Source organism: Macrotis lagotis, chromosome X, assembly GCF_037893015.1.
Source record: "Macrotis lagotis isolate mMagLag1 chromosome X, bilby.v1.9.chrom.fasta, whole genome shotgun sequence".
Lineage (NCBI taxonomy): Eukaryota > Metazoa > Chordata > Mammalia > Peramelemorphia > Peramelidae > Macrotis > Macrotis lagotis.
In genome coordinates this window covers 566,777,848-566,804,239 of record NC_133666.1, presented here as the reverse complement: position 1 = coordinate 566,804,239, position 26,392 = coordinate 566,777,848, and the positions used below count along the sequence as shown (strand labels likewise).

General features: G+C 35.7%; 1 protein-coding gene and 1 pseudogene across 2 annotated transcripts in view; one reads left to right on the top strand and one right to left on the bottom strand.

Annotated features, from left to right (window-relative positions):
- NUDCD1 (NudC domain containing 1) overlaps window positions 1–26,392 on the top strand; it is a 96,777-nt gene that overhangs the window by 53,667 nt on the left and 16,718 nt on the right. For both annotated transcript variants that reach the window (XM_074201196.1, XM_074201197.1), the window contains one exon: window positions 6,485–6,629. In XM_074201196.1, the coding sequence (XP_074057297.1) occupies window positions 6,485–6,629 (145 nt within the window). The remainder of the gene's footprint in view (window positions 1–6,484; window positions 6,630–26,392) is intronic.
- Window positions 1,014–1,523, bottom strand: LOC141496904 (erlin-1-like; annotated as a pseudogene).

Genomic DNA, 26,392 nt, shown 5'->3' with positions numbered 1-26,392 from the left:
GTAGAGATGTTGGGCCATAGAGAGGTACAAGTATGTAGGGATTGTCACAGCCCTAGCCCATTCTCAGGCTGAGCTGAAAAGAAGCAGCACCCAAGTCAGAGAGAAAGGGGAAGGAGAGGTAGAATGGGCTAAATAATAACTTGCTCCTAGCTCCCTGGTCAGAGATAAAACACAGTGTAGGAGAGGTTTAGTTTTAAGGACCTTAGAAGCAGGAGCTCTCTATCCCTGAACCTGTTGCTGCAAAATCTCCCCACCTATACACAACGTCCACACATCTAAGATGTGCCAGCAAGAAATTTTCAGGAGTTTCTGGTTGTATGGCAAGATCTATGGGCCAACTGGCTGCATATTTTGCAGAATCCATTCACTTAGAACAGCCTTTTTCAAAGAACCTCCATGGAGTAGATTTCAGTTGCATCTGTGAATTCTGGTTCTGGACCCAAAAGGGAATATAATAAGCCCTGAGATCCAGACATTGCTATAGTTTCTTTTTACTGTACTTACCATACTTCTGGATCCCTTTGGCCTGTAAATCCATTTTTCAGGATCTGATGTAAACATTTGCAGGTTGCCATTTAGAAAATCAATAACTGATTATTATTCGCAAGAACCTAAACTTATAAAGAAATATACAGAGGGAGTTTGAAAGAATTGTGGTTGAAGAAAATCACCTGACTTCCAGGGAGCTGTGTCCAGCAGTCTGTGGATAAACCAGACCTATTTCAAGGAGAACAGAATAGAATGAGCAGTATTTTTGTGAATTGTCAGAAGAATCATTTTAACCATTGTCCTGATGATCCCCCCCCCAACCCCCGTCTGCCATATCTTGGTACAGACAAGTTTTTCCAGCTCTGTACAACAACCTGTACTTGGCTTTTGTTTCCATTGGAGCTTTTCTTAATGGGCTTTGGGTCCTCCTTAGAGAGGAGAGAGATTTCTCTCCTAGTTTTGGCATCTGGATATTTGAAAGCACAAGAGGAGTCCATGAATATTCTGGGGATGCTGCTGCCAAATTAGATGTTAATTGAATATTCCGGGGTTAGTCTGAGCTTGTTTGAAGTGGCATGTTTGTATGCAGAGTTGTATTCTGCATCTGTTCTCTCAGGCCAGGAATGCAGTATCTCTAATTTCATAAATTGATTTCTCAGTTTCTTTATTATTTTCTGCTGAAACTGCATTTTTGCTGCCTGTGTTCTGCCTCTATAATATCTTCTCTGTTTCTCCTTCTTTCTCCACTACCACCTTTTGCATCTCTTCAACTACAAGGAGTTTGGATTTCTCAGCTTCCATTAATTCAAAATTTCTTCTTAGGACTTTTGTGATTTGGAGTTTTGCAACACGCACAGCCTGTATAGTGAGATGGGGACCATGATCAACTCTTTCTGTAGACCTGCTTCAAGTTTTCTGCTGTCTGATCTAACAGTTCAATGTAAACTTCCTGAAGAGTGTATAAAACTAGTTCAACTCATGGTTTATTTTATTGAAGATTAAAGTCTTATATAATCTGCAGTATAGCTCCTCATAACACCAGTACTACTAAAGGAACTATCATTTTAGCACCTTCTCTTTAGTCAATAATAGAATATGACCGATGGGGGGTGGGGGGTGGGAAGAGCCAAGATGGCTGAATGAAGGCATGAAATCTCAGAAGTTCTTCTCCCTTTGATCTTTCCAAATGCCTTTAAATACTACCAAATTCTAGAGTGGCAGAACCCACAGAAAAACTAAATGAAACAATTTTCCAGCCCAAGATGATTTGAAAGATCCACAGGAAAGGTCTATTACACCAGGGCTGGAAAGGGTCATACTGCGCCAGAGCAAACTGGCTGCAGCCATGCAGGAACAGCCTGCAGGGTGCCTGGGTCCATGGCAGCAGTATTCAGGAAGGCAAAAGAGCTTGAATTACAACCAAGAAACAACTTCCCAGCAAAACTATATCCTCTTTCAGGGGGAAAGATGGACATTCATTCAGATAAGGGACTTTCAAACTTTCCTGTTGAAACAACAAGAGCTGAATAGGAAATATCTTTAAGTACAGGACTCAGGTGAAGCATAGAGAGGGTGGACAGGAAGGACAAATGATGAGAGATTTAATGATGTTGAACTGAGTGTATGCCTGCATGGGAAGAAGATACTGATAACTCAGATGAACCTTCTAATTAGGGCAGTTAGGAGCATGTATAGACAAGGCAGGTGGGAGATGAATATGAAGGTATGATATATTATAAAGATAGAGTCAATGGGCAAGAAAGGAATGTACTGAAAGAGAAAGGAGAGGTAGAACCGGCTAAGATATTTCATGTAAAAGAAAAATCTCAGGGAGGCTGGGTGGCACTGTAGGTAGAGCACCAGTCCTGGAGTCAGGAGGACCTGAGTTCAAATCTGTCCTCAGACACTTAATAATTACCTAGCTGTGTGACTTTAGGTAAGTCACTTAACCCCATTGCCTTGCAAAAAGAAAGAAGGAAAAACAAAGTTTCTACAGTAGAGGGGAAGGGGGGAAGATGGGGAATGAGTGAGCCTTCATTCTCATCAGAAGTGACTCAGAGAGGAGATAATATATATACTCAATAGGGTACAGAAATCTATATTACCCTAGAGGAAAATAGGCAAGGAAAGGGATGGGAGAAAGGGACAGGGGGAGGAGAAGAGGATTTAAGTGAGGAAAATCATGGGAGAGAATTCTTCCTACTACTCTACTTGTTAAAGGAACATTTCTAACTTCATCAGTTTGTAGTGTTTTCTACACCAAACTATAGGTGGTAATAAAAGCACATAATAAGACAGCCTGGTCCACCGGTGCTAGTAAGAAATGTCTCCTCCCTGTAGCCCACAATAAGGTCTTCCTCTTTCATCCTGTGGATAAAAGCATAGCAGCCAACCATAGAGGAGTACAATTCCTGAAACTGCAGCCCCTAGAATTTTGGCTTGAGTCATATTCATCCTGGCTTCTCCTGCTCTCTACCAGTGGAAACTGCCTCTTCCTGATATCACCTCTACCCTCTACAGTCTTGGGGTCAGCACCCACAGGCTGTTGAGAAGCCCTGCAACTCATTTCTTTCAAATTATAGGTCACATGACAATTTCAGTGTGATATTTTTCCTAGAATTACCCCCTACATTACTATTCTTTACACACACTCCATCTCCCATCTCCTTGCCCTTTCATTCTAGCTGCTTTCATTCCTAGAATGTACTAGCTCATCTTCTTTACTTAGTATCCTTTGTTTTCCTTCAAATCTCAGCTCAAGCACTACTTCTGAATAAAACCTTTTTTTGATTTCACAATTGCTAATGCTCATCTCCCCCAAATTCATCAGAAATTTTTTTACAAGTATTCTCCCTTCCTCTCCTCTTCTCTCTCTCTCTCTCTCTCTCTCTCTCTCTCTCTCTCTCTCTATATATATATATATATATATATATATATATATATATATTTTATATACATACACTCACATACACATATATAGGTTCCTTTAAGAGTCTAACAAAACCATTTCAGTTTAGTCTTTTATCTCCAAAGTTTAGCACAGTGTCTATTGTTATAAAAAGTTTTTAAAAAATGATTGACTTGGGGGGATTTAGTGAACTTAAAATTATATTAAAGTAATATAACAGCCAAAAAACCTAATGTAATCTTAAAACTACATTAAAAAAGACACAATGTCCTGAACTGTGGAGATGATATCTTGTATGTGGATCATTGTGGTCAATTTGGAACGCTACATATTGGGAAGAATGTCAGCCTACTTGAGGAAGTTCAGAGGAGTGTGACCATGATGGTGAGGAGAATGGAGACTATGTTGTTTGAGCATTGTGTTGAGGAATTGCTTTGAGAGAACTTAGGAGCATATGTAGTCTTTCTTAAAGTATTTAAGATTGCCTCTTGGGAGATTTGAATTGTGTTGCTTGAACTCCATGAGTGAAGGATGTAGATTGCAGAGGGCCAGATTTTGGCTTTGAAATAAAAAAACCCAACAATTTCATAATAGTTATATTGCCCTAATGATCTTAAGAGTGTTAAATTTTCCTTTGCCAAAGGCCTTTAGCTTAAGAGTTGGATGACCACTTGCTAAAATGTCCTGAAGAGCTGCCTTGAGATTGTTAGGTTCCCCTTTACTACAAAGTTGGGTCAGTGTGACTTTTTGTTAAGATGAATACCTCTGAATTTCCCTATTCTTTTTCTAGTCATGGTTCAATTCTTGTCTATCATATCTATGCTACTACATAGCCATATATTGGGCTTAATTTTTTTCTTTAGCCTGCTCTATTATACCTGAAGTGTGGTATTATCTGAATCTGGTATTCCTTAGGATATTATTGAAGTGCACTAGACTTGATCTATTACTTCATTGAATGGCCTAGACTACTATAATGTAGTTATCTGTCTTAAAATCAATAATAATAATTCACATTTTTTGTAACAATTTAATGTATGCAAAAGGCTTTCCTTATAACAACTCTCTGCAGATATTTTTGCCATTTTATAGGTAGGTGTTAAATGACCTGTCCACGAAGGCATCTGAAGGGTTTGTTCAGATTAACATTTTTTCTAGGTCTGGTATTCTCACCAAGTATAAATTATCATAGATTGCTATGGAGTTCTGTTTGATATTTTTTCTGTTCTCAACCCCTTTGGAGGAGTGGCTAGTCTCTTCTATCATTACATGCATCTCCGTTTCTTTTTTTGTATTACTGCATCAATGGTGTGTACATTTGTTTTCTGCTATTTGAACCTGGTGACTTTTTGTTCTAGTTTTTGAGAATTCTATCAGTGGATGGTGGATTTTAGCATGAATTATTTAGCATTATTAGCATGAATCATGAATACTAAAATATCATGTTTAGTTAATTAAATTCGTTAGGGATGGGGTGGCTGGGTTGCGCAGTGGATAGAGCACCAGCCCTGGAGTTAGGAGTACTTGAGTTCAAATCTGGTCTCAGACACTTAACCTAACCGTGTGGCCTTGGACCAAGCCACTTAACCCCATTGCCTTGCAAAAGAACGCATTAGGGATGAGAGGTTTAACTTTTTCAAATCATTTGGCATGAGTACTATTTATCCTCAGTGTAAAGGCAGCTTTTGTGGATGTGTAATAGCTAGAGAGCTGGCTTTGTATTCAGGAACATGTGGAGTTAGGTTCTCTCTGCCTGTGACACATATTAGGGAAGATGGTATTTGCATCTTCTAAAAACTTTATTAATATTAGGGCAGTTAGAAGTCATATTCATAGACAGAAAACACAGGTGTAAGAATAAAATGGGATGAGTAAAAGGAATGTACTGTGAAAAGGGGAAGGGCAGAAGTAGAATGAGGGAAAAAAGAAAGAACTTAAAGTAGAGAGAAGATTGGAGGTGGCAGGCAATGTTTGAACCTTACTATCATTGGAATTGACTCAAAGATGAAATAATAAATGCGTTCATTTGGGCATAGAAACCTATTTTGCCCTTCATGGAGGGGTCAGTCATCTTGACCTTTGTCTTAACACTGAACTCCAAAGACCCTGGAGGAGAGAGTAAAGCTGACCACTACCTGGTTCTGCCTCACTTCAGATCCAATCCTCACATAGGTCAAGATATCACTTTCATGGTGTCATTGTCCTTTTCAAAGACAATGATGAACACTAATACTATTTGTACCACCATCTTTTTTGGTCTTTCAGATTTCCAACCTTCATATTTTTTCCCTTTTTAATCTTGTTTCCCCTCTTCTTTTAGTCTGAGGTATATAAATATAGTTTTCTGAGGTATATAAGCATAATTTTTCTTGGAACCAAATGACATTTCTCAGCGACCTTTCATAAATTTTCTCCTTCCCTACCCACATCCCTAGTTCTATTGCATATCACTTCATATATCCTTTGTTGATAATCTTCTAACTGTTCAACATGCTACTGGGTTGTTTTTTTTAAATATATGCATATATATTATAATTATATATAGCAATATATAATTATAATTATATTATAGTATATTAATGAATAATGCAGTTAATTTCTCCAATAATCTTTTTCAAATGCTATTTACTGATTTCTTAGCTCCTAGAAGGAAGGAAAAAAACCTTTTATAGCAAATAAGATTTGACACATGGTGTAGGTATTTAATAATGTCTGTGAATGAAGGAAGCAATGGATCATTCTTTTTTTTAAAAGATTTTATTTTGAGTTTCATAAATTTCCCCTAATCTTATTTCCCTCCCCCCACCCCCCACAGAAGGCAATTTGCCAGTCTTTGCATTGTTTCCATGGTATACATTGTTGATCGTTCTTCTTTTTAAAAAGGAGTGTCTACTTATACCTGTTTTACCAAATTAAATTCCTTAGATCATTTTCTTTAATATTTTTTAGCCCAAGACTCTTAAGAATATGTAGCAAAAATCCTCTTTTTTTTCTAATAATGCATTTTAGATGATTTTCTCCCGTGTATTTTATAAATGATTTATTTCCAGACTAACTTTTAAAACTTTTTCTTCATCAATCTTTTAGTTTGGAGGTGTCTTTGATTAAGAGGGATGAAGGACTAACATGGCCAGAACTAGTATTGGGTGATGAGCAAGGAGAATTCATAAGAGATTCAGCCCAGTGTGCTGCCATAGCTGAACGTTTGATGCATCTGACATCTGAAGAACTGGTAAGTAACTTAAACAACTCTTCTGAATTTTAAAAGTCTTAGATTATCTATGAGTTATCTTATGCTTTCTTCTGATATTGTAATGTTATTCTTTTAAAAATATTTCTGATTGGGTCAATAATCTTGAATATATAATTCCAGTATGACAATCATGCCACTCTACTAAGAATATGATAAGTTTTCTTTCCTTGTTAAGTAGATTGACTACTATCATATTTTCACATAGTTCAAATTAACTAGTAAACCACTATTCAGTTTGGGAAGTTGCATAATTTTATTATAGTATAATTTGTATTGAATTAGCATTTACTAAATTAACATTTCACTGGCAGTAAGTCACAATATTAGCTCAATAGATGCTTGTCTCAAAAATAGAGTTAATTTAAAATACAATATCATATTTGCATAGTGATACTTGTAAAGTTATATTTTAATTTTTTAAATAGTCACAAAATCACAGGGATTAAAAGTATACTAATAGCTTAGTAATGTCGATTGTTATAATGACTTCTCTAATTGGTGATAGATGACCCAGGTAACAGAATACCTTCTATTTACAGAGGAAGTTTGTGGTTAGGAAACCTTTAGGTCACCTTCCTCTAGAAAGGAAAACTATTGATAGTAATTAGGAAGGAAAAGAGAGCCAGAAATTTAGTAAAATAATTTCATCATTTTGTTTTATAGCTAATTAGAAATTTCATTCGTCATACTAATATCTATAACATGTAGACCAACTAAACATCAAGTCTGTAATTAAATGATCTAAGTAAACCATTCAAAAGCAACTCAGTGCTGTTAAGGTGATGGTGATAGCATATGGGATAATTTTGCACATTGTAAATAATAATTTGGAGCAAATTCTGTTCTATGATGAATATTTGATCTCATTGGTGTGGATACACCCCTCATTGGTACAGTGCATTCCTATTATTTGTGTTTGATGTTCATTCCCTTTTATAAACTCTTCACAGAAGTCTATTTGCTAGGACATCCTATATTATTCCTTGAATATCATTACAACCTTGGAATTGACATGTAGTATTCTACAGACTCTACATCTATTATTCTACAGACTTGATACCTTTATCTACCCACCCTTCACTTTTTTCTCCTCACCCTTCTTTCTAACCACTCTTCTTTTGGGATTGATCTTGAGTCTTTTTACAAGTATCCTGTTTGTCCTTTTTGGATAATATCCAGCATTTGTATCTTTAATTTGTCACCCAGAACTGAACACAATATTTCAACTGTTATTTTCTCAAAGATAGTATATCTCCTTCTTCATCTTGGCTTCTATTCTTCCCTTGTTGAGTCATTCATTTCTCTACAATCTTCATGATCTCATGGACCATACTGTCCATGGGGTTTTTGTGGCAAAGATGCTGCAGTGATTTGCCATTTCCTTCTTCAGTGGATCTTGCTGACTCCAGATCCATTTTCTATCCATTTTTGTTATAGTTTTTAACACTTCCAATATTGCCTTAGTTTAGCCCTCTCCTTGAATTATTCATTGTATTCAAATATGAAGTGTCTGAATATTCCTCAAACATTTACTTCTTGTGGGGTGGCTAGGTGGCATAGTGGATAAAGCACCGGCCTTGGAGTCAGGAGTACCTGGGTTCAAATCCAGTCTCAGACACTCAATAATTACCTAGCTGTGTGGCCTTGGGCAAGCCACTTAACCCCATTTGCTTTGCAAAAACCTAAAAAAAAACCCCAACATTTACTTCTTATCATGAGCTATTACTTCTGAATACTATATTTATTTTGGCAACCTCTCTTGCATACCTGTATATTGTAGTTGCTGAATTAGGTTTGGACAATATTGCCTGGTTTTTGGTATAATTTTTCTTGTACTTCATCCTTAAAGGCAACAGATGTTGACCCTTAATGTAATTATATTTATGACTATTGGCTTGTGAGCAAACTCACTCATTGTGAGCCCTGTAAGGCAGAATGATTCAAAGTCCTGTAATGTTTCTTTTTGCCTTTTGGTATATGAAATAAAGTCCACAAATCTCAGGATAAATTGTAAGTTGCCTTTATATTAAGCTACACTTTAATTTCCTTTTTAGCAAGGATGCCAAGTATGTATTTTACATACTTGGTATGTCAACTCTATATTCATATTGAAAGTAGCATCTATGTAACTTTATTGGGCCAGGCAGGGATCTGGTCTTTTTAAAACTTTGCATCTCCCTTAGGGCTTATCACTATATTCTAAGGATTTATGGAACTTAATTTAGACTTATGGGTTTGAGTTGACCTATTTGTGAAGCTTCTAGGACATTGTAAACTAGTGGCACTCAAATTTATGTAAATAAAAATAAAATAACTAGATAGTCTTAGGAAAAAAGAAATAACCACATAAAACTGGTGGGAATGTGGCAAACTATATTTTCTTCAATGTAAGGTATTTCTTATAGTAAATCTTTACTGTGCTAATCTGAAAAGTCATAAGGTATATATTATAATGGCAGCAGTGTAGGGTTAGTTAATAGTGTACTGCAAAACATAGAGACAGACTCTAGTGTATCTAGATGATGTCTAGAATAATGAGGTTAGAGAATATTCTACTCACTGATCAGCTGAAGGTAATAGAGATATTAAGTTTGAAGAGATACAATTTGAGTGATAACCTCTTAAAAAATGTAGAAGGCTTTATGTGTAGTATAATTAAACTTGTTAACATGCTCCCAGGCAGCAAAATTAAGAGCACTGAATAGGTAGAAGCTTAGACATTCAGATTCAACTATAAAGACAATTTTCTAACAATTGTAACTCTTCATAGTTCATCAATCATTTATTAAGGATATACTATCAAGATTCTGGAAATTAAAAATAAAACTAGGGGCATCTAGGTGGTGGTAGTGGATAGAGCATTATTGACCCTGTAGTCAGGAGGACCTGAGTTCAAATATGGCCTCAAATACTTAATAGTTACCTAGCTATGTGACCTTGGGCAGGCCACTTGCCTTTCCAAAAAACAACAAAAAATAAAACTAAAAACAACTATTTACTACAAGGAATTTGGTACAAATGGAAAAAAAGCATTAACTAAGGACTAAAAAAATATTCCTATAGATGTGACATGGTTTAAAACTTGAAAGAAGTTAGAGGTTTTGAGTGATGAATGTGAGAAGGAAAATTGTTCTAACTGTGCATTGTGCAAAACAAAACATCCAGAAGAACAATTTGACTAGACTGGAGATTTTGCAAAGTTCTGGCAAAGATATGCAGTAAATTTGGAAAAGTTGGATTAGTGGCAAATGGTGAAGACATTCAAATGGCAAACCAAGACACTTGTATTTTGTTTTTAGGCAAAAGGGAACCATTGAAACTTTCTGAGTAGGTAAATGACTTGACCTGAACAAGGCTTTTTTTTTTTTTAGCAAGATTTTATTTTGAGTTTTACAATGTTTCCCCTTTCTTACTTCCCTCCCCCCACAGAAGGCATTCTGTTAGTCTTTACATTGTTTTCATGGTATACATTGATCTCAGTTGACTGTGATGAGAGAGAGAAATAATATCCCTAAGGAAGAAAAATAAAGTATGAGATAGGAAAATTACATAAGATAATTCCCCCCCCCCCCCAATTTGAAGGAAATAGTCTTTAGTCTTTGTTCAAAGTTCATAATTCTTTCTCTGGATACAGATGGTATTCTCCATTGCAGATAGCTGAGGATAGTTGAGGGTTTATTTTATATCCTACTACTTTGCTAAAATTTCTAATTGTTTCTCAGATCACAATAAAAATCATATGCAGTATTGAGCCAGGGAGATATAGACCCAGAACTAATTGGAAACAGCATAACCTCATTTAAAGAATGAGTGGATCAAACAACAAATTATAGAAAGAATTAATTATTTTATCCTAGATAATGACAATAATGAAACAACATACCAAAACCTGTGGGATTCCCTCAAAGCAGCTACAGGGGATATATTATATCTTTAAATTCTTACATGAATAAATTAGAGAAAGTGGAAATCAGTGAACTAAATATGCAACAAAAAAAATTAGAGAAGGAACAAATTAAAAATCCCCAATTAAATGCCAAATTAGAAATTGTAAAATTAAAGGAGAAATTAATAAAATTGAAAGCAAAAAAATTATTGAATTAATAAATAAAACCAAAAGTTGGTTTTATGAAAAAAACCCAATAAAATTGATAAACCACTGGTCAATTTGATTAAAAAAAAGAAAGAAGAAAACCAGATTGCTAGTATCATAAATGAAAAAGGTGAACTCACCACCAATGAGGAGGAAATTAAAGTAATAATTAGGAATTATTTTGCCCAACTCTGTGCCAATAAATTGACAATCTAAGTGAAATGGATGAATATTTACAACAGTATAAGTTGCCCAGGTTAAATGAAGAGGAGATTAAATACCTAAGCAACCCTATCTCAGAAAAAGAAATTCAACAAGCTATCATTGAACTCCAAAAAAAAAAAATCTCCAGGGCCTGATGGATTCACAAGTGAATTCTACCAAACATTTAAGGAACAATTGGTTCCAATTCTATATAAACTCTTTGGAAAAATAGGTGAAGACAGAATTCTGCCTAACTCTTCTATGAAACCAATATGGTGCTGACACCTAAACCAGGAAGAGTTAAAACAGGGAAAGAAAATTATAGATCTAGCTCCCTGATTAATATAGTGGCAAAAAAAACTTAAAATCTTAGCAAAATGATTACAAGTTATCACTAGGATAATACATTATGATCAAGTAGGATTCATCCCAGGAATGCAGGGTTGATTCAATATTAGGAAAACTGTTAGTATACACAGTTATATCAACAACAAACCTATCAGAAATTATATGATCATATCAATAGATGCTGGAAAAGCTTTTGACAAAATACAGCACCCATTCCTACTAAAAACACTAGAAAGTGTAGGGATAAATAGACTATTCCTTAGAATAATAAGCTGTATCTGTCTGAAACCATCAACAGGCATTATTATATTCAATGGGGAGAGGCTAGAGGCATTCCCAATATGATCAGGGGTGAAACAAGGATGCCCATTATCACCACTGCTATTCGATATTGTATTAGAAATGTTAGCTTCATGTTAGCTTAGAGAAGAAAAAGAAATTGAAGGAATTAGAATTGGGAAGGAAGAAACAAAACTCCCACTCTTTGCAGATGACATGATGTTATTCCTAGAGAATCCCAAGTAATCGTACAAAAAACTACTGGAAGCAATTGGTAATTTTAGCAAAGTTGCAGGATATAAAATAAACCCTACTGTCCCCCTTTTTAAGGAAGTATTGTTTTTAAATCATTCTGTCTGGGTCACAGAAAAGTTATGAGTGTCCATCACTTCTGACTATGTATATTCTCTCTAATAGAGCTCAATTCTCAAGAGTTATGAAACTCTTTCTCCCAAGTGAGTATATAACCAGTTTCATCTTATTGGATAGCAGTTTTTTTTTTCTTTACCCCCCTTTTTTTTTTTTTGCTTTTTACCTTTTCATGTGTCTCTTGAGCCTCCTGTTTGTTATCCAAATTTTCTATTTAACTCTGGTCTTTTCACCATGAAATCTTGAAAGTCTCCCATTTCATTAAATGTCCATCTTTTCCCCTGAAGAGAAGGGTCAGCTTTGCCAGGTAGTGGGTTCTGGGCTGCATTCCAAGCTCCCTTGCTCTTCGGAATCTCATTGATCCCTTAATATTGCTACTTCCAGGTTCTGGGTATTCCTTACTGTGATTCCTTGGTATTTAAATTTTTTCTTTCTGGCTGCTTGCAGGATTTTTTCTTTTATCTGATAGTTCTAGAATTTGACCACACCATTCCTTGGTGTTTTCGTTTTAGGATTTCTTTCAGGAGGGGATCAATGTATTCTTTCTTTGTTTTTCTTTTTTTTTCCCTTGAGGTTTTTTAAAAAACCTGTACTTTTTTTCACAACATGACTTATGAAATGTTTTACATGAACATTTATGTTATTACAATAATTTTGTTATAAGAGTAAACATAGCCCCCCTCAACCCCAAGATGATTAGAAACCTCAAAAATAGTGAGAAAAAAAAAAGTACTTCAGTCTGTGTTCATATTCCATTGGCTCTATCTCTGGGGTGAGTTGCTTTCTTTATCATAAGTCCACCAGGGAAGTTGCTTCAGTATTTTTCCCACAGTTGCTATTACTAGCTGTATTTCCTTCCAGTCTATTTCTCCCTACTCCCATTCTATTCTTTCTCTCCTTTCATCCTGGCCCTGTCCAAAAGTGTGTTGTATCTGAGTACCGTTTCCCACAATCTTCCCTCTCTTCTATCTCCTATCCCCCCCTTTCCTCCCCCCCATTCCCCCTTATCCCATCCCTTTCTCCTTATTTTTCTCTAGGATAAGATAGATTTCCTCATCCTATTAAGTGTGTTTGTTATTTCCTCTCTGAGCCATTTCTGATGTGAATGAAGGCTCCCCCATTCCCCCTCGCTTTCCCCCATTCCACTCCATTGAAGCTTTTTCTTGACTCTTATGTGAAATTTCTTAGCCTCTTCATCTCCTTTCTCTTCCTCCCAGTGTTTTCCCTTATCATTCATTGACTCCATCTTTTTACTATATTATACTATTATATTCAGCTCTTTCCTGTGCCCTGTCTATATATGCTACTTCTAACAGCTCTTATAAATGAGAAAGTCCATATAAGTTATCCACATCTTCTTCCCATGCAGGAATACAAATAGTTCAATATCATTAAGTTCCTCATAGTTTAGTCCTCATCCACCCCCTCTGTGGTTCACCAGAGCCCTGTACTTGGAGATCTAACTTTCTGTTTAGCTCTGGCTATTTCAATAGGAAAGTTTGAAAGTCCCCCGTTTCATTGAAAGTCCGTCTTTTCCCCTGAAAAAGGATGTTCAGTTTTGTTGGGTAGTTGATTCTTGGCTGTAAACCAAGATCTTTTGCATTCTGAAAAATCATATTCCAAGCCCTAAGAGCCCTTAATTTAAATGCTACCAGATCTTGTGTAAGCCTGACTATAGAGCCCTGATAGTTGTAATTATTTGTTTTTGGCAGCTTTTAGTATTTTCTTTTTGGCTTGGGAGTTTTGGAATTTGGCTACAACATTCCTGGAAGTTTTTCTTCTGGGATCTCTTTCAGGAGGTGACCGGTGAAGTCCCTCAATTTCTATTTTACCCTCTGCTTCTAGGACCTCAGGGCAATTTTGCTATATTATTTCTTGAAAAATGAAGTCTGGGATCTTTTCCTGGTTGTAACTTTCAGGTAGCCCAATAATTTTGAAATGATTTCTTCTGGATCTGTTTTTGAGGCTGTTTTTTTTACCCCAGTGAGATATTTTACAGTGTCTTCTAATTTTTGGCTTTTTTGGAAGAGTTTTGTTTTTTTCCTGGGTTCTCACAAAGTCATCAGCTTCCATAGTTCCATTCTTCATTTGAAGAAGTTATTTTCTTCATAGAACTTTTTTATCTCCTTTTCCAGCTGGCCAATTCTGCTTTTTAAGGCATTCTTCTCCTCATTTGCCTTTTGTTTTGCTTTTTTCCATTTGACCTAAACTGGTTTTTAACATATTTTTTTTCAGTTTTTTTTTGTATTTCTTTCATCAAGCTGTTGATTTGGTTTTCATGATTTTTCTGCATCACTCATTTCTCTTCTTAATTTTTCCTCCACCTCCTTTAATTACTTTTCCAAGTCTTTTTTTGAGCTCATCCATAGTCTGAGCCCATTTTCTATTTCTCTTGGAGGTTTTGGATATGGAAACTTTTATTTTCTTATCATCTGAGTATGTGTTTTGATCTTCCATGGGACTAAAGTAACTTTCTATGGTCAGATTCTTCTTTTTCTGTTGTTTACTCATTTCCTCTGCCTAAGACTAATTTACAGCAATTCCAAGGCTTTGGGGCTTTTTGGGGGGGGGGGCATCCCACTGGGACCTTTATTCCTGTAAGGTCTTGTGCTCTCTTTCTTGTGCTTTGATATGTAGATAACCACAGTACTCCCATCTGCCCTGGAGCTGTACGGTTATCTTAGTATGGAAGCCCAAAGTGCAGCCTGGATCTGAGTGGGCAAACAGCAGAGTCCTGCCCCCCAGGGAGAGCAGAGAAATTTCTGCCTTCTCCCCTGACCCCCTTACCATCTATGGGCTGTGCTCTGGTGATGTAGGCTGGTTTCTCCCAATTCTCACTGCAGGTTCTGCAGCCGATGTTCCTCACTCCAAACTCATTCTGGTATAGCAGAATTCTCTCGCTTCCCCTTTAAAAGCTGTTCCTGGGTTGTGCTGTGATGGGGGCTTTTTCCAACTTCCTGTCCTGGTAAAGCAAACCTTTCCTCTGGAACTTTTAAGTTATTTTGGACTGGGAAAAAGTATCATTGTCTTTATGTGGGTTCTGTCCTAAATTTTGAGTAAAGTAATCATAGTTTGATGACTTTTGGAGTTCCCTGGGGAAGGAGTTCCTCAGAATTACTGCCTTCATGCCGCCATCTTGGCTCCCCCCCCCCCTTTTTTTTTAGTTTTTTGCTAGGCAAATGTGGTTAAGTGGCTTGCCCAAGGTCACACAGTTAGGTAATTATTAAGTGTCTGAGACTGGATTTGAACTCAGGTACTCCTGACTCCAGGGCTGGTGCTCTATCCACGGCACCACCTAGCTGCCCCCAATGTATTCTTTCAATAACTATTTTGCCCTCTGGTTCCATGATGTCAGGGCAATCACTAAATCCTGTAATGTTAAGTCCAGGCGTTTTTTTCCTCTTGAGTGTTTTCAGGAAGGTCTATGATTCTCAGGTTCTCCTATCTTACTGTTCTCGAGGTCAGTGCTTTTGTTGATTAGGTATTTTACATTTTATTCTATTTTTCAATCTTTTGGTTTTAGTCTTGTTGTCTCATGAAGCCATTAGTTTCCACAATTCCATTCTTTTTTTCAGAGAAGTAGAATTTTCTTCATTTACCTTTTGCAACTCCTTTTCCAGTTGGTCAGTTTTATTTTTGAAGGAGTTTTTCATTTGCTCAAATGCAGTTTTGAGATAATCATTTTCTTTTTGCATTTGCCCAATTGAAGATCTAAGAGAGTTTTGTATTTGTCCAACTGTATTTTCTAAGGCTTTGATTTTTTTATTGTGAATGTTAATTTTCTCTTGAGTTTCTTTTCCCAATTTTTCCAATTGATTTTTAAACTCTTGTTTTCTTCAGGGAAGTCTTCCTGGGCTGGAAACCAATTCATATTCTCCTCATCAGCGTTAGATCTCTGGGTTAGAATCTGTCTCTTCTCAGTCTTTCTCCATGGGCTCCCCCTTTCTCTGACCTTTTCATCTTTCTAGGATCTTCTGTTGGGGGGGGAGCTGGCTCTCAGGCTTTCAAAGATCCTAGAGGTTTTGTTCCCTTGGCTTAGTAATTCAGAGGGACGACCAGTAGGGGGCGCTTGTTGCTTTCTCTGGAGTGTTTTATTGTTTGTTCTGGGCAAAGGGCTCTGTTGAAAGTATGGAGCTTAGGTCCCAGGTCCTGCTGCTTGTTCTCCAGGTGTGCTCTGAGACTGCCGGAACTCACCCTCCCGTAGCTCCTTTACTCCTGCCTGAAGATTCCATAAATAAAGTTGGATCTCACACTCGCAATGAGTGCACTGATTGCTGAGCCTGGCCCTCTGGCTTCCCCCAGCTGCTGTCCTCACTGATCCTCTGCTCTTGTCTCCCATTTCACCCACAGTCCCCTGAGACAGACCTTCTTGGTGGGTGTTCTCCTAGCTTCTCCTTCTTGATTTTGTTGATTGAATTTCTGTTAAGAGGTTTCATTTATGTTGTTTCTGAGTTGAAAGAGGAGCACTTAACACAGTACCTGTCTTCTCTCCACCATCTTGGCTGAAAGTCTGAACAGGGCTTTTTGAATCAGTCATTTATTCAATCAATGAGCATTTATTAAATGCCTACTATTTGTCAAAATATTGTGTGAGGAATGGATTGAATTGGAAGAGACTGATAGACTGGAGTCCAATGAGGGATTTTTGTTTCATGAGTTCAAGCAAGAGGTCATAAAAGCATGATAATAATATTTGTCCTTCATTTTCGAAGACCACGGCATCAAGGAAATGATTACCATGACAAGTACATGAATTGGATTTGAGTGAGGGGGTGCTGTGCTAAGTCATCAGTCTCACTTTCTCCTCCAGAGCCATCTGGGTCCAGTGGCCAGATGAATTAGGACAAACAGACATGGCCCTGGATGTGAGACTGTCAGAGTTAAGTGACACAGCTAGTAAGTGGCAAGAGTCTGAGGCCAGATTTGAACTCCCATCCTCTGGAATCCAAGGCCAGTGCTCTATTCACTGTACCATCTATCTGCCTTATGAGAGCATGAACTCTGTTAATGGTTGATGTGAGAAATGGCAAGAAGAGAATAGATTCAAGAAATATTGTGGAGGTTAAATTGATAAGATTTCATTATTTGTTTGCAATCTGATTTCTTTGGGAGCATTGTTGAAACCTTCAGAAAGGTCAAGAGAGTGACTTAAGAAAAGATCAAAGCCATTGAATTTAGCAGTTAAGAAATGATCACAGATTTAAGATCAATTAGTCCCTTCCCTCATTTTATAGCTCAGGAAGATGAAGTTATTTGTCCAAGGTTGCACAGATAGTAAGTATCTTGGGTGGGATTTGACTCAGTCCTTTCTAACTCTATCTACTCTTGCCACTATAACCTGTCTTCTTCATGCCAGCAGGTGCTTGTGTTGAACATTATAAATGGATTGAATGTACCTCGAGGAAATTGAGGGTACTGATAATTGAGCAATTGCTTTCTGTCAAGGGGAAGGGAAGGGAGGAAGGAAGAAAAATTTAAAACTCAAAACCTTAGAAGAAAAGATTGTTGAAAACTACCATTGCAATATGCAATAAATTAATAAAATATTTAATAAAAAATAAAATATTAAATTTGTGAAAAGAGAAATAATTGATAACTAGAGATCAGTTCCAATTGAATGCTAAGGGTCGAAGCCAGATTATAAAGCATTGAAAATGATTGAAAAGAGAGAAATTTGACATAACCAGCATAGACAACTTTGTTTAGAAGTTTGTCTAAAAAAGTAAAAAGATATGCAGAATGTTATTTGAGGAGACAGCAGGATCTTGTGAAGGGTTGTTGTTTTTTCTTAATAGGTTAAAGCAACCTTGGATATCTTTGCAAGAGATAGGGAGAAGTTGAAGATTGAGGAATCAGTAATAATCATTAAGCATTTATTAATTTCCCCGTTTCCCAATTCCAGGCATTGATGCTGAGCCCTGACAATACAAATAAGAAAAAGAAAGGTAGTACCTGCCCTTGAAAAGCTTATAGTGTAAAGGAGAAAGATCATAAATAAAAGGAAACTGAAAAGGAATGGGGGAGGTGGGGAATGACTCAATTTTGAGAATATGATCTTAGACCTGATACTAGGTGGAATAGCTGGTGAGAAATGAAGAATTGGAATGCTTAAGGGGCCATCTCTTGATGCAGATGGGGATGAAATCAAGTTAAGAAAAGAAGAGGGTCCTGAGCAGTGCCTTGAGGGACAGATCCAGCAAAGGAGAGTGGGAAGGAAAGAGTGTAGAAAGGAATAATCATAGAGATTATTGCTGTTTGTCCTTTATTCTCAAAGAGGACAATGAAGTTGATGCATGATATGAAAGTGAGTTGAATTTAAGTGAGAGAGACTGCAAAGTCATCAGCCTCACTGTCTCCTTCAGAGCTATTTGGATCCATTGACCAGATATGGATCAGAATGACTGGAGATGACTGTGGAATAGGAGACCAAAAATAATGTTAATAAGAAAACCCAAAGAGGAAAGTGTATTCAAGAAAAGGGGTGATCAACAATGTAAAACTCTATAGAAAAGTTAAGATAATTGAGGACTGGTATAATAGGTAGTAGGATAAGGTAGCAAAGACTAGTTTAAGGAAAATACTATATAAAACTTTGTTCTTTAGAAGATTTATAGCTAAATTGTATTTTCATTTTAATGTGATTGAAATAGTTCTTAAAGAATAATTAATGAAGAGTCCAAACAGAATATGAAATGCTCAGTTTAAATTAAAAAAGATTAAAAAAAGATTTAAAAAAATTAAAAAAAATCCCACCTCTGACATTTAGTAGTTGTGTGATTATTAGCTTATCCCCTTTAAGCCTCATTTTCCTCATTTGTGAGATGGAAATGCTCTTATTGCTTACTTTACAATGTTAAAATGAGGAGTAACTAAAAATGTATATAAAGAACATTACAAGCCTTAAAACAGCATTGTAAATATCTTATTTTGTTTTATTCTTCTCATCATTATTCCCCAGTGGCTCAGAAGAAATGGATCTGAAACAAATTGCTTTTCTACTCTTTTTTGATACTTGGTGTTTGGCCAACCTAGAGTAGGTAGGTGAAATTTAACTCAGAGAAAGTAAGTCTAAAGACTCCCTGCTCAACTCCAATAGCAGATAGAATGACTCAGGTGATAAGTACTTTTTCCTATTTCCCCCAGACAATCAATCAGTTGATCAATTAGTAAACCAACCAACAAGTCCTTAATAAGCTCCAAATCTGTGCCAGTCACTGTGCTTGCTGGAAGCTGGGGTGCTAATGCAAAAACTAAAAATAATCTCTCCTTGCCAAAAGTTTTTGACATATTCTGTTTCAAAAATCTTTTCATTCCACATAATTTGGAGGCTATACAGTTTCAATATAGGAACATGTATTGAAATTATTGTTCTTAAATTTGTGAGAAGCACTGTAATAATATCTTGAGTAATTTAGGGTGATTGTTTTATTCCCAACAATGATATATACAGTCTCTTTGTTGAATTTTTGAGGATATCTTGAGCTTTGTATTTTTGTCATTTGTTATTTTTGTCATTTTCTTATTTGTCATTTTGTCATTTATCATTTGTTAATTTTAAGAGGAATACCAAAAGTTTAGTCTGTTGGTCTGGTCTCTTTGTTATTTGGCCACTCGATCATGTCTTTCTTAGGTAATTAATAGACGTGAAATCTTTGTGCAATTGTCATCTTATATTTTGAAATTCAGCTAGAAATATTCCAGGAACAAATTGATATCTTACCATTATTCTTTTGTTTCATATTTGGTGGACTATTATGCAGGTGAATTAAATGATTGTCTTTTATAGCAAAAATAAAATTAATAAGTTGTAAATTCATCTTCTGTAGAATTATTGGAATTATCTGATACAGCTTAAATATTAGACATAGGAATGATATTTATTTCATCCTTACTATTTATGAGTTTGGTTTCTTCTTCAAGGTCTCTGTTGTTTTCCATTTTTTTAATAATCTGAAGATGGAGAGTTTAAAGGATGGCAATATATTTTTAAAATGCTACTTTTCAATTGTTCTGTTTTATTTCTATGCCTAGTATTATGTAAGCTGTGGACAATTTTTTTCTGTGATGATAAAATTGTTCTAGTATAGTTTATTTGTTGAGTTACATAGATCATCCTAGCATTTTAGTTATTTAGCATGCTTTACTTTTGTCAAAATTTGGTTGTCTTGGAGAAGTTCATCAATATTATAGATCGATTTCATGACAGCTTGCTAGTGTCAGTTCTGGATAATGGATAGTGCTCTTCACTTCATCAGTGAATTCATCAGTCATTTGGGAGTGCTTAACACCAATTATTTTTAGCATGATATTGTCAAATGCCTTTAATGAGAAAGACACCATTAAGGTCAGTTAACTGCACTGATGGTAAATTATATAACTTTAAAGGTGAAAATAGCCAAGATGAAAATGGGAGAGTTGGTGCTTGATTTTTTTGTTTGCAAATTATAACTGGTTATTAACAGGTTTTGGTAACATGATTACATTACACCATTTCTACCAGTTCTTTGAAAATCCTGTACTGATTGATGTCTGGGCTCCATACAGATGACCTTTCCATAATCTCTTGTGTCTAATATTATTATTGCAACCAATATCATATATGGACAGTGATGACTGGTGGAGAACTTTTGTTTTCTTGGTGTTATTTTTTTTTTGCAAGGTAACAGGGTTAAGTGACTTGCCCAAGGTCACATAACTAGATAATTATTAAGTATCTGAGGCTGGATTTGAACTCAAGTCCTCCTGACTCCAGGGCAGGGTGCTCTATTCACTGCACTGACTAGCAGCCCCTTGATGTTAATTATAAGCCAAAATTAGCACAAGCAGCAGAGAATCAATCCCTACTTTGTTGTATCTAAGCTTCAGTACACATTATACATCAAATATATAATAATAAGCTTTGTTTTCATTTCTTTTCCTCAGAATTACCACTGTTGAGATTAAAAAGAATGGGTAGTTTGAAAAACTAATAGACTTGGAAGAGAAATAATGTGTGCAGTGGGGAAATAAAGATGTTGGAGCAAAAATTTTTTTTTTTAGTAATGATATTAGCAACCTAATTTTCTACTGAAGAGAATATTTTTAAAAAACTTCATTTGAAGTAATTGAAAATGAATTTGCCAAATAATTAGAGAATATACAATAAGAGAGAAGAACAAATAACTAATCATACTTTTCTTTTGTATCTTTTGTGGACATTTTAATACTTTGCCCCCTGTTATAAATTTCATGTATATAATTTTAAATAGACTTTTAAAAGAACCTTGTATTCAGTGTTTACTATGTAAAATTATAGTCATTATAATAAAAATGAGTTTAAATTGCTTAGAGAAAAAAACTAATTCTATATTTGAAAAGTAATTAAATTTTAATAGATTACATTTTACATTCTTAGCACATAGTCTCATTTTATGAGAACAAAGTGTCAACCTATAGTCAGGACTCCAAAACATTTAAGTAACAACCTATTTTATTACAAGAGAAAACAGAAGACATGAATGTCAGGTACTTACAAATACAAAGGAACCCAACAGGACAGGTCAAGCCTTGGGTATTTAGGGATTACAATGAAAATGGGAGATTTCATGGGAGGAGGAAGGGTCAGTCTTCTCCCAAAGGGGGGGGGGGTTAATGAAAGAAGAAAGGGTTGAGTAGAAGAGGAGCCCCCCCCCCCCTTTCTGGAACTGCTAGATCATGGAGACAGGATGTCCTTGCTTATCTGAAAACTTCCAGCTGCACAGTTTATCAGTCTGGTGAAGACTGGCTGGAGCCTTTCTTGTAAAAGACTAGACTTCAAGGGATCTGAGGGTTCAGTTAGAGTTGAGAGTTGCAAAAGATCATCATTATTAGCTTCTTCTCATATGCCCTGGCTTCAGGACCCATGAAAGATAAGGCAACTCAAGAAAACAAGTGAGGTTAATTTCAGGGTCATATTCACAAGAATTAGAACCATTGTGCTCTCAAAAGCTTAAGTGGGGTAGGAGGAGCCAGGATGGCAAAGTATAGGTAGGGAATTGCCCTAACTCACCCAAATTTCTTCCAAACAATATTAAAATAATATCTCAGAACAAATTCTGAAGCAGCAGAATTCACAAAAGGATAGGGTAAAATAATTTTGGAGCCCCCAAAAAGTTAAAAATTTGTCAGGAAAGGTCTGTCTTACTGGGGAGGGAATGGAGCAGTCCAGCGTTGGTTGCCCCCTAGCAAACCAGCCCTAGACTTGGAGGATCAGTGAATCATCAGCATTTTTATATATATTAACAACCAAATCCAGCCTTGAGAAATAGAGGAATTCCATTTCAATACCTGTAGGCAGTATAAATTATTTAGGAATAATATTAACCCAATTGCAAAGCATTTTTAGATCTGAAAGGTTGGAAAAAATATTAATTGTTCATGAGTCAAACCAATATGATGAAAATGATGTTTCTACCTAAAGTAGTTAACTTATTCAGTGCCCTATCAATCAGACTACCAAAAAAATATATATTTTGTTGAGCTAGGAAAAAATATCTAAAGAACAAAAGGTCAAGATTATCAAGGGAATTAATGAAAAAAAAGGATGAAGGAAGATGATGTAGCCAAAACATATGTCAAAGTATAATATAAAGTGGTAGTTATCAAAACAATCTGATACTAGCCAAGAAATTGAGTGGTGGATAAGTAAAATAAGTCAGGTACATAATATAGCATATTAATATTAATGTTTTATAAAACAATGATCCCTATTTGATAAAAACTACCAGAAAAAAACTAGAAAGCAGTTTGTCAGAAAGTAGGTATACAATGTAAACTGAAATAAGGTTAAAATGAATACATGATTTAGACATAAAGGATCATTCCATATTCCAATATATAACGCTTGAAATAGTTTACCTGTCATATATATGATAAGGGAAGAATTTATTATCAAACAGCACTATGATGCATGGTTTTGATTATATTAAGTTTAAAAGTTTTTGACAAACAAAACCAAGGCAACTGCAATTAGAAAAAAAAGCAGAAGCTGACTAAAAAAAATTACATCAAGTATCTCTGATAAAGACTGCTTTTGTCAAATATATAAAGAATTGAGTCAAATATATAAAATGTAAGTCTTTTCCTCAAGTGATAAATGATATAAGGCTTTAGCAAGCAATTTTCAGACAAAGAAATCAAAGCCATTCATAGTCATCAGGGAAAAAATACATAAATCATTATTAGCTAGAGAAAAAAGCACCACCCCACACCTCACAAGACTGGTTAATATGAAAGAAAAGAAAAATGATAATTTTGAAGGAGATGTAGGAAAATTGGGACATTGATGCATACCCCTGATAGAATTTGGAACTGATCCAGCCATTCTGGAGAGCTATGCCAAAGGGCTTATAAAGCTTTTCCTACCCTTTGACCTCCTCCTCCTCCTCCTCCTCCTACTACTACTACTAATAATAATAGTGCTAAGAGATAAAAAAAAAAGGAAAAGGACTTATTTGTGCAGAAATATTTATAACAACTTCTTTTGTGGTGGAAATTGAGGGTATGCCTATCAGTTAGGAAATGACTAAGCAAGGTGTTCACTGTAATAGAATAATGACAAACATCTTCAGAAAAACCTGATGAACTGATACAGAGTCAAGTGAGCTGATCCAGAAGAAGAGTGTACACAGTTATAGAAATATTGTGTAATGATCATCTATAAATGACTTAGCAGTATATAACTATATACACTTAGTAATGTAGTGATCAAAAACAATTTCATAGACTTCTGTTGAAAAATTCCATCCATCTACAGAATAAAAATTAAATGAGTACAGATTGAAGCATTCTATTTTTTTCCATTTGGGTGTGTGTGTATGTTGATCTGTTTTCTTTCACAACTAATATGGAAACATGCTTTTTCCACGATAGCACATATGTAACCTATATCAAATTGTTATGGATGAGATTTGAGGGGTCACCAGTTAAAAATAGAAGATCTAGGGTTATTGAAAAAAAGTAATTCACATGCTCCCTGAGATTTTAAAACTGCTCAGGATTTATTACAAATTATTACAAAGTATACAGGTTAACACTAGAAAAGGAGGTAGCACTTTGAGGACAGGCTGGGTGAAGTTTTAATGAGAGGTGAGAGTGAAGGGGGGAGGGGGAAAGTGGGGGGGCAGCCATAAGGGCTGGCTTAGTTGAGCTACATGGCATGGGGTCGGGGGGTGGGGTGCCCAGAGTGCTCCAGAGGGTCTACGTTGTGAGCATGTGGCCTAAGAAAGAGTGAAAGCCATCCAGCAGGGTGGAAGGTAGAGTCAAGAAGAGAGTAAAAAGGGGCAGCCCTTCTTCCTAAATATACTTCTATAGTGGGTTGGTGCTTGGGGGGTGGGCTAGCACCCAGGCCAGGTGTCCTCCAAAGTTAAGCTACAAACCGGTTCTTCCTGTTCCAAGATGCATGATTACTCAGTTGAACCAGAAGCTGGGTGAAGGGGGAATGAGGAGAGGGCACAAATTTTACATTTAACAGTGAAACATTAGGGGTCAGTTTACATCTCAGAAGCAAATAGCCTTCCACAATTAACAAAATTTGATAGCCATAAAAGATTACAGAATGTTTCTAATTATAAATTTCCTATATTCATAATTCTCTGCATCAAAATTGCTTGCCATCTCAGGGAGAGAGGAGGGAAAAGAACAGTGGGAGTGAATTTGGAACTCAGAATTTTTAAAAATGTTAAAAAATTGTTTTTATGTGTAATTGGAGAAAATTAAATAGTATTCAAAATGGAGGGAAAGCATTAAGTAAGCAACTGTATGTATTTTGCAGTAATTTAAATTTGCCTATGATATTTCTTAGCAGTCTTTTTTTTTTCTTTGTTATTACTTTTGACTGAAGTATAGTGATCATAAAACTTTGGTTGTGCTGTTTTCAGTGTCTTTATCAGGAATAAACTGAAACTGCTTAATACTTAATTTTAATTGCTTTTGATCAAATTTTTCACTTTTATTGCAGATTCAGGAATTTAGATTTTTGGTTTGAACACATGTAGACTAATGAGAAATGAATTGAGCACTTACTATATTGCCAGGCCTGGTGCAGTGTTGTTCAGTCTTGAGTGTCTCTTTGTGATCCCCATTTGGGATTTTCTTGGCAAAGATACTGGAGTGATTTGCTATTTTCTTCTCCAGCTCATTTTATATATGGGAAACTGAGGCAAGTAGAATTAAGTATCTTGTCACACAGCCAGATTTGAACTCAAGAAGATGAATCTTCCTGACTCTAAGCCTGGCACCCTATCTTCTGGGCTTCCTAGCTTCCTTAAGTTTAGATGGTAGGAAAACAAAGATACATACCTTGAAACCCTTAATCTTCAAGGAGCAAGTGTAATTTTCATTGATAATGGAAATCTTCCCAGAAAACCAATACAATTAGTACTATTAGTTTGGTATGCAAAGGCTATTTTCTGATTGCATAACTATATAAGCATAAGTGTTAAATGACTTTCCAAGATATATTTATACAAATTGCCCAGAATTTACCTCTAACAGCTGATAATTTGGAGTGAAGAATAATCTTGATTAAAACCCTGACAAAGTCAATGAATGGCTAAATTGCTGTTTTTTCATAAACGTTTGTGTCTATTGACATGCAAGTTTTATAGTCTTCAGTTCTTAGAAGATAGCTGAATCTAGAGGATTAAGTACTTTCATTCCCCAGTTATTATAGGTACTTCTGCAATCTATAGTATGTTTCTTCTAGGAAAGATTTAGACTACAACAAAGCAATTAGGAATTACATTCCTAATTTATAGATTCAGTTAAACAATAGTCAGGACAGATACTCCTCAGTAGAATTCTAATTCATTAAAGTTTAATCAAACATTTCTCTTCATGTACATTTTCCAACTATGGTGGACTGAATCTGTAGTTAAAACCCTTTTAAAAGTCAGTAATCTTTCACTTTATAGTATTTATAGTATTGCAGTTTTCTCCACATATTCTATTATTTTTTAAATTAAAATTTAAATCGCTTTGTAATAAAAAAAATGCTCTTTAATTCCTCATAGTTTATTTATCATTCTAAGATCATTCTTTTAGACATCAAACCTCTGTAGTCTTTGTATTCCTATTTACCTATTTTCCTTCCTGAAGAATTTGAAAAAAAAATTCTTCTCTAAAAAGGAGTAAGGAGTAAGTAAAGCTTTTTTTAAATAAGTAGTTTTTTAATGCCCAAAGGATTATAAAATCATGCACACCCTTTGACCAACAATAATACTGCTAGATCTGTGTTCCTGAAGAGATCAAACAAAATGAAAAGGACCTATTTGTGCAAAAATATTTATAGCAGTACTTTTTAGAGAGGCAAAAAATTGAAAATTGATGGAATGCCCATCAATTGGGGAATAGTTGAACAATTGTAGAATATGATTTGATTGAACACCATTGCACTATTAGAAATGATGAGGGGGGTGATTTCAGAAACACC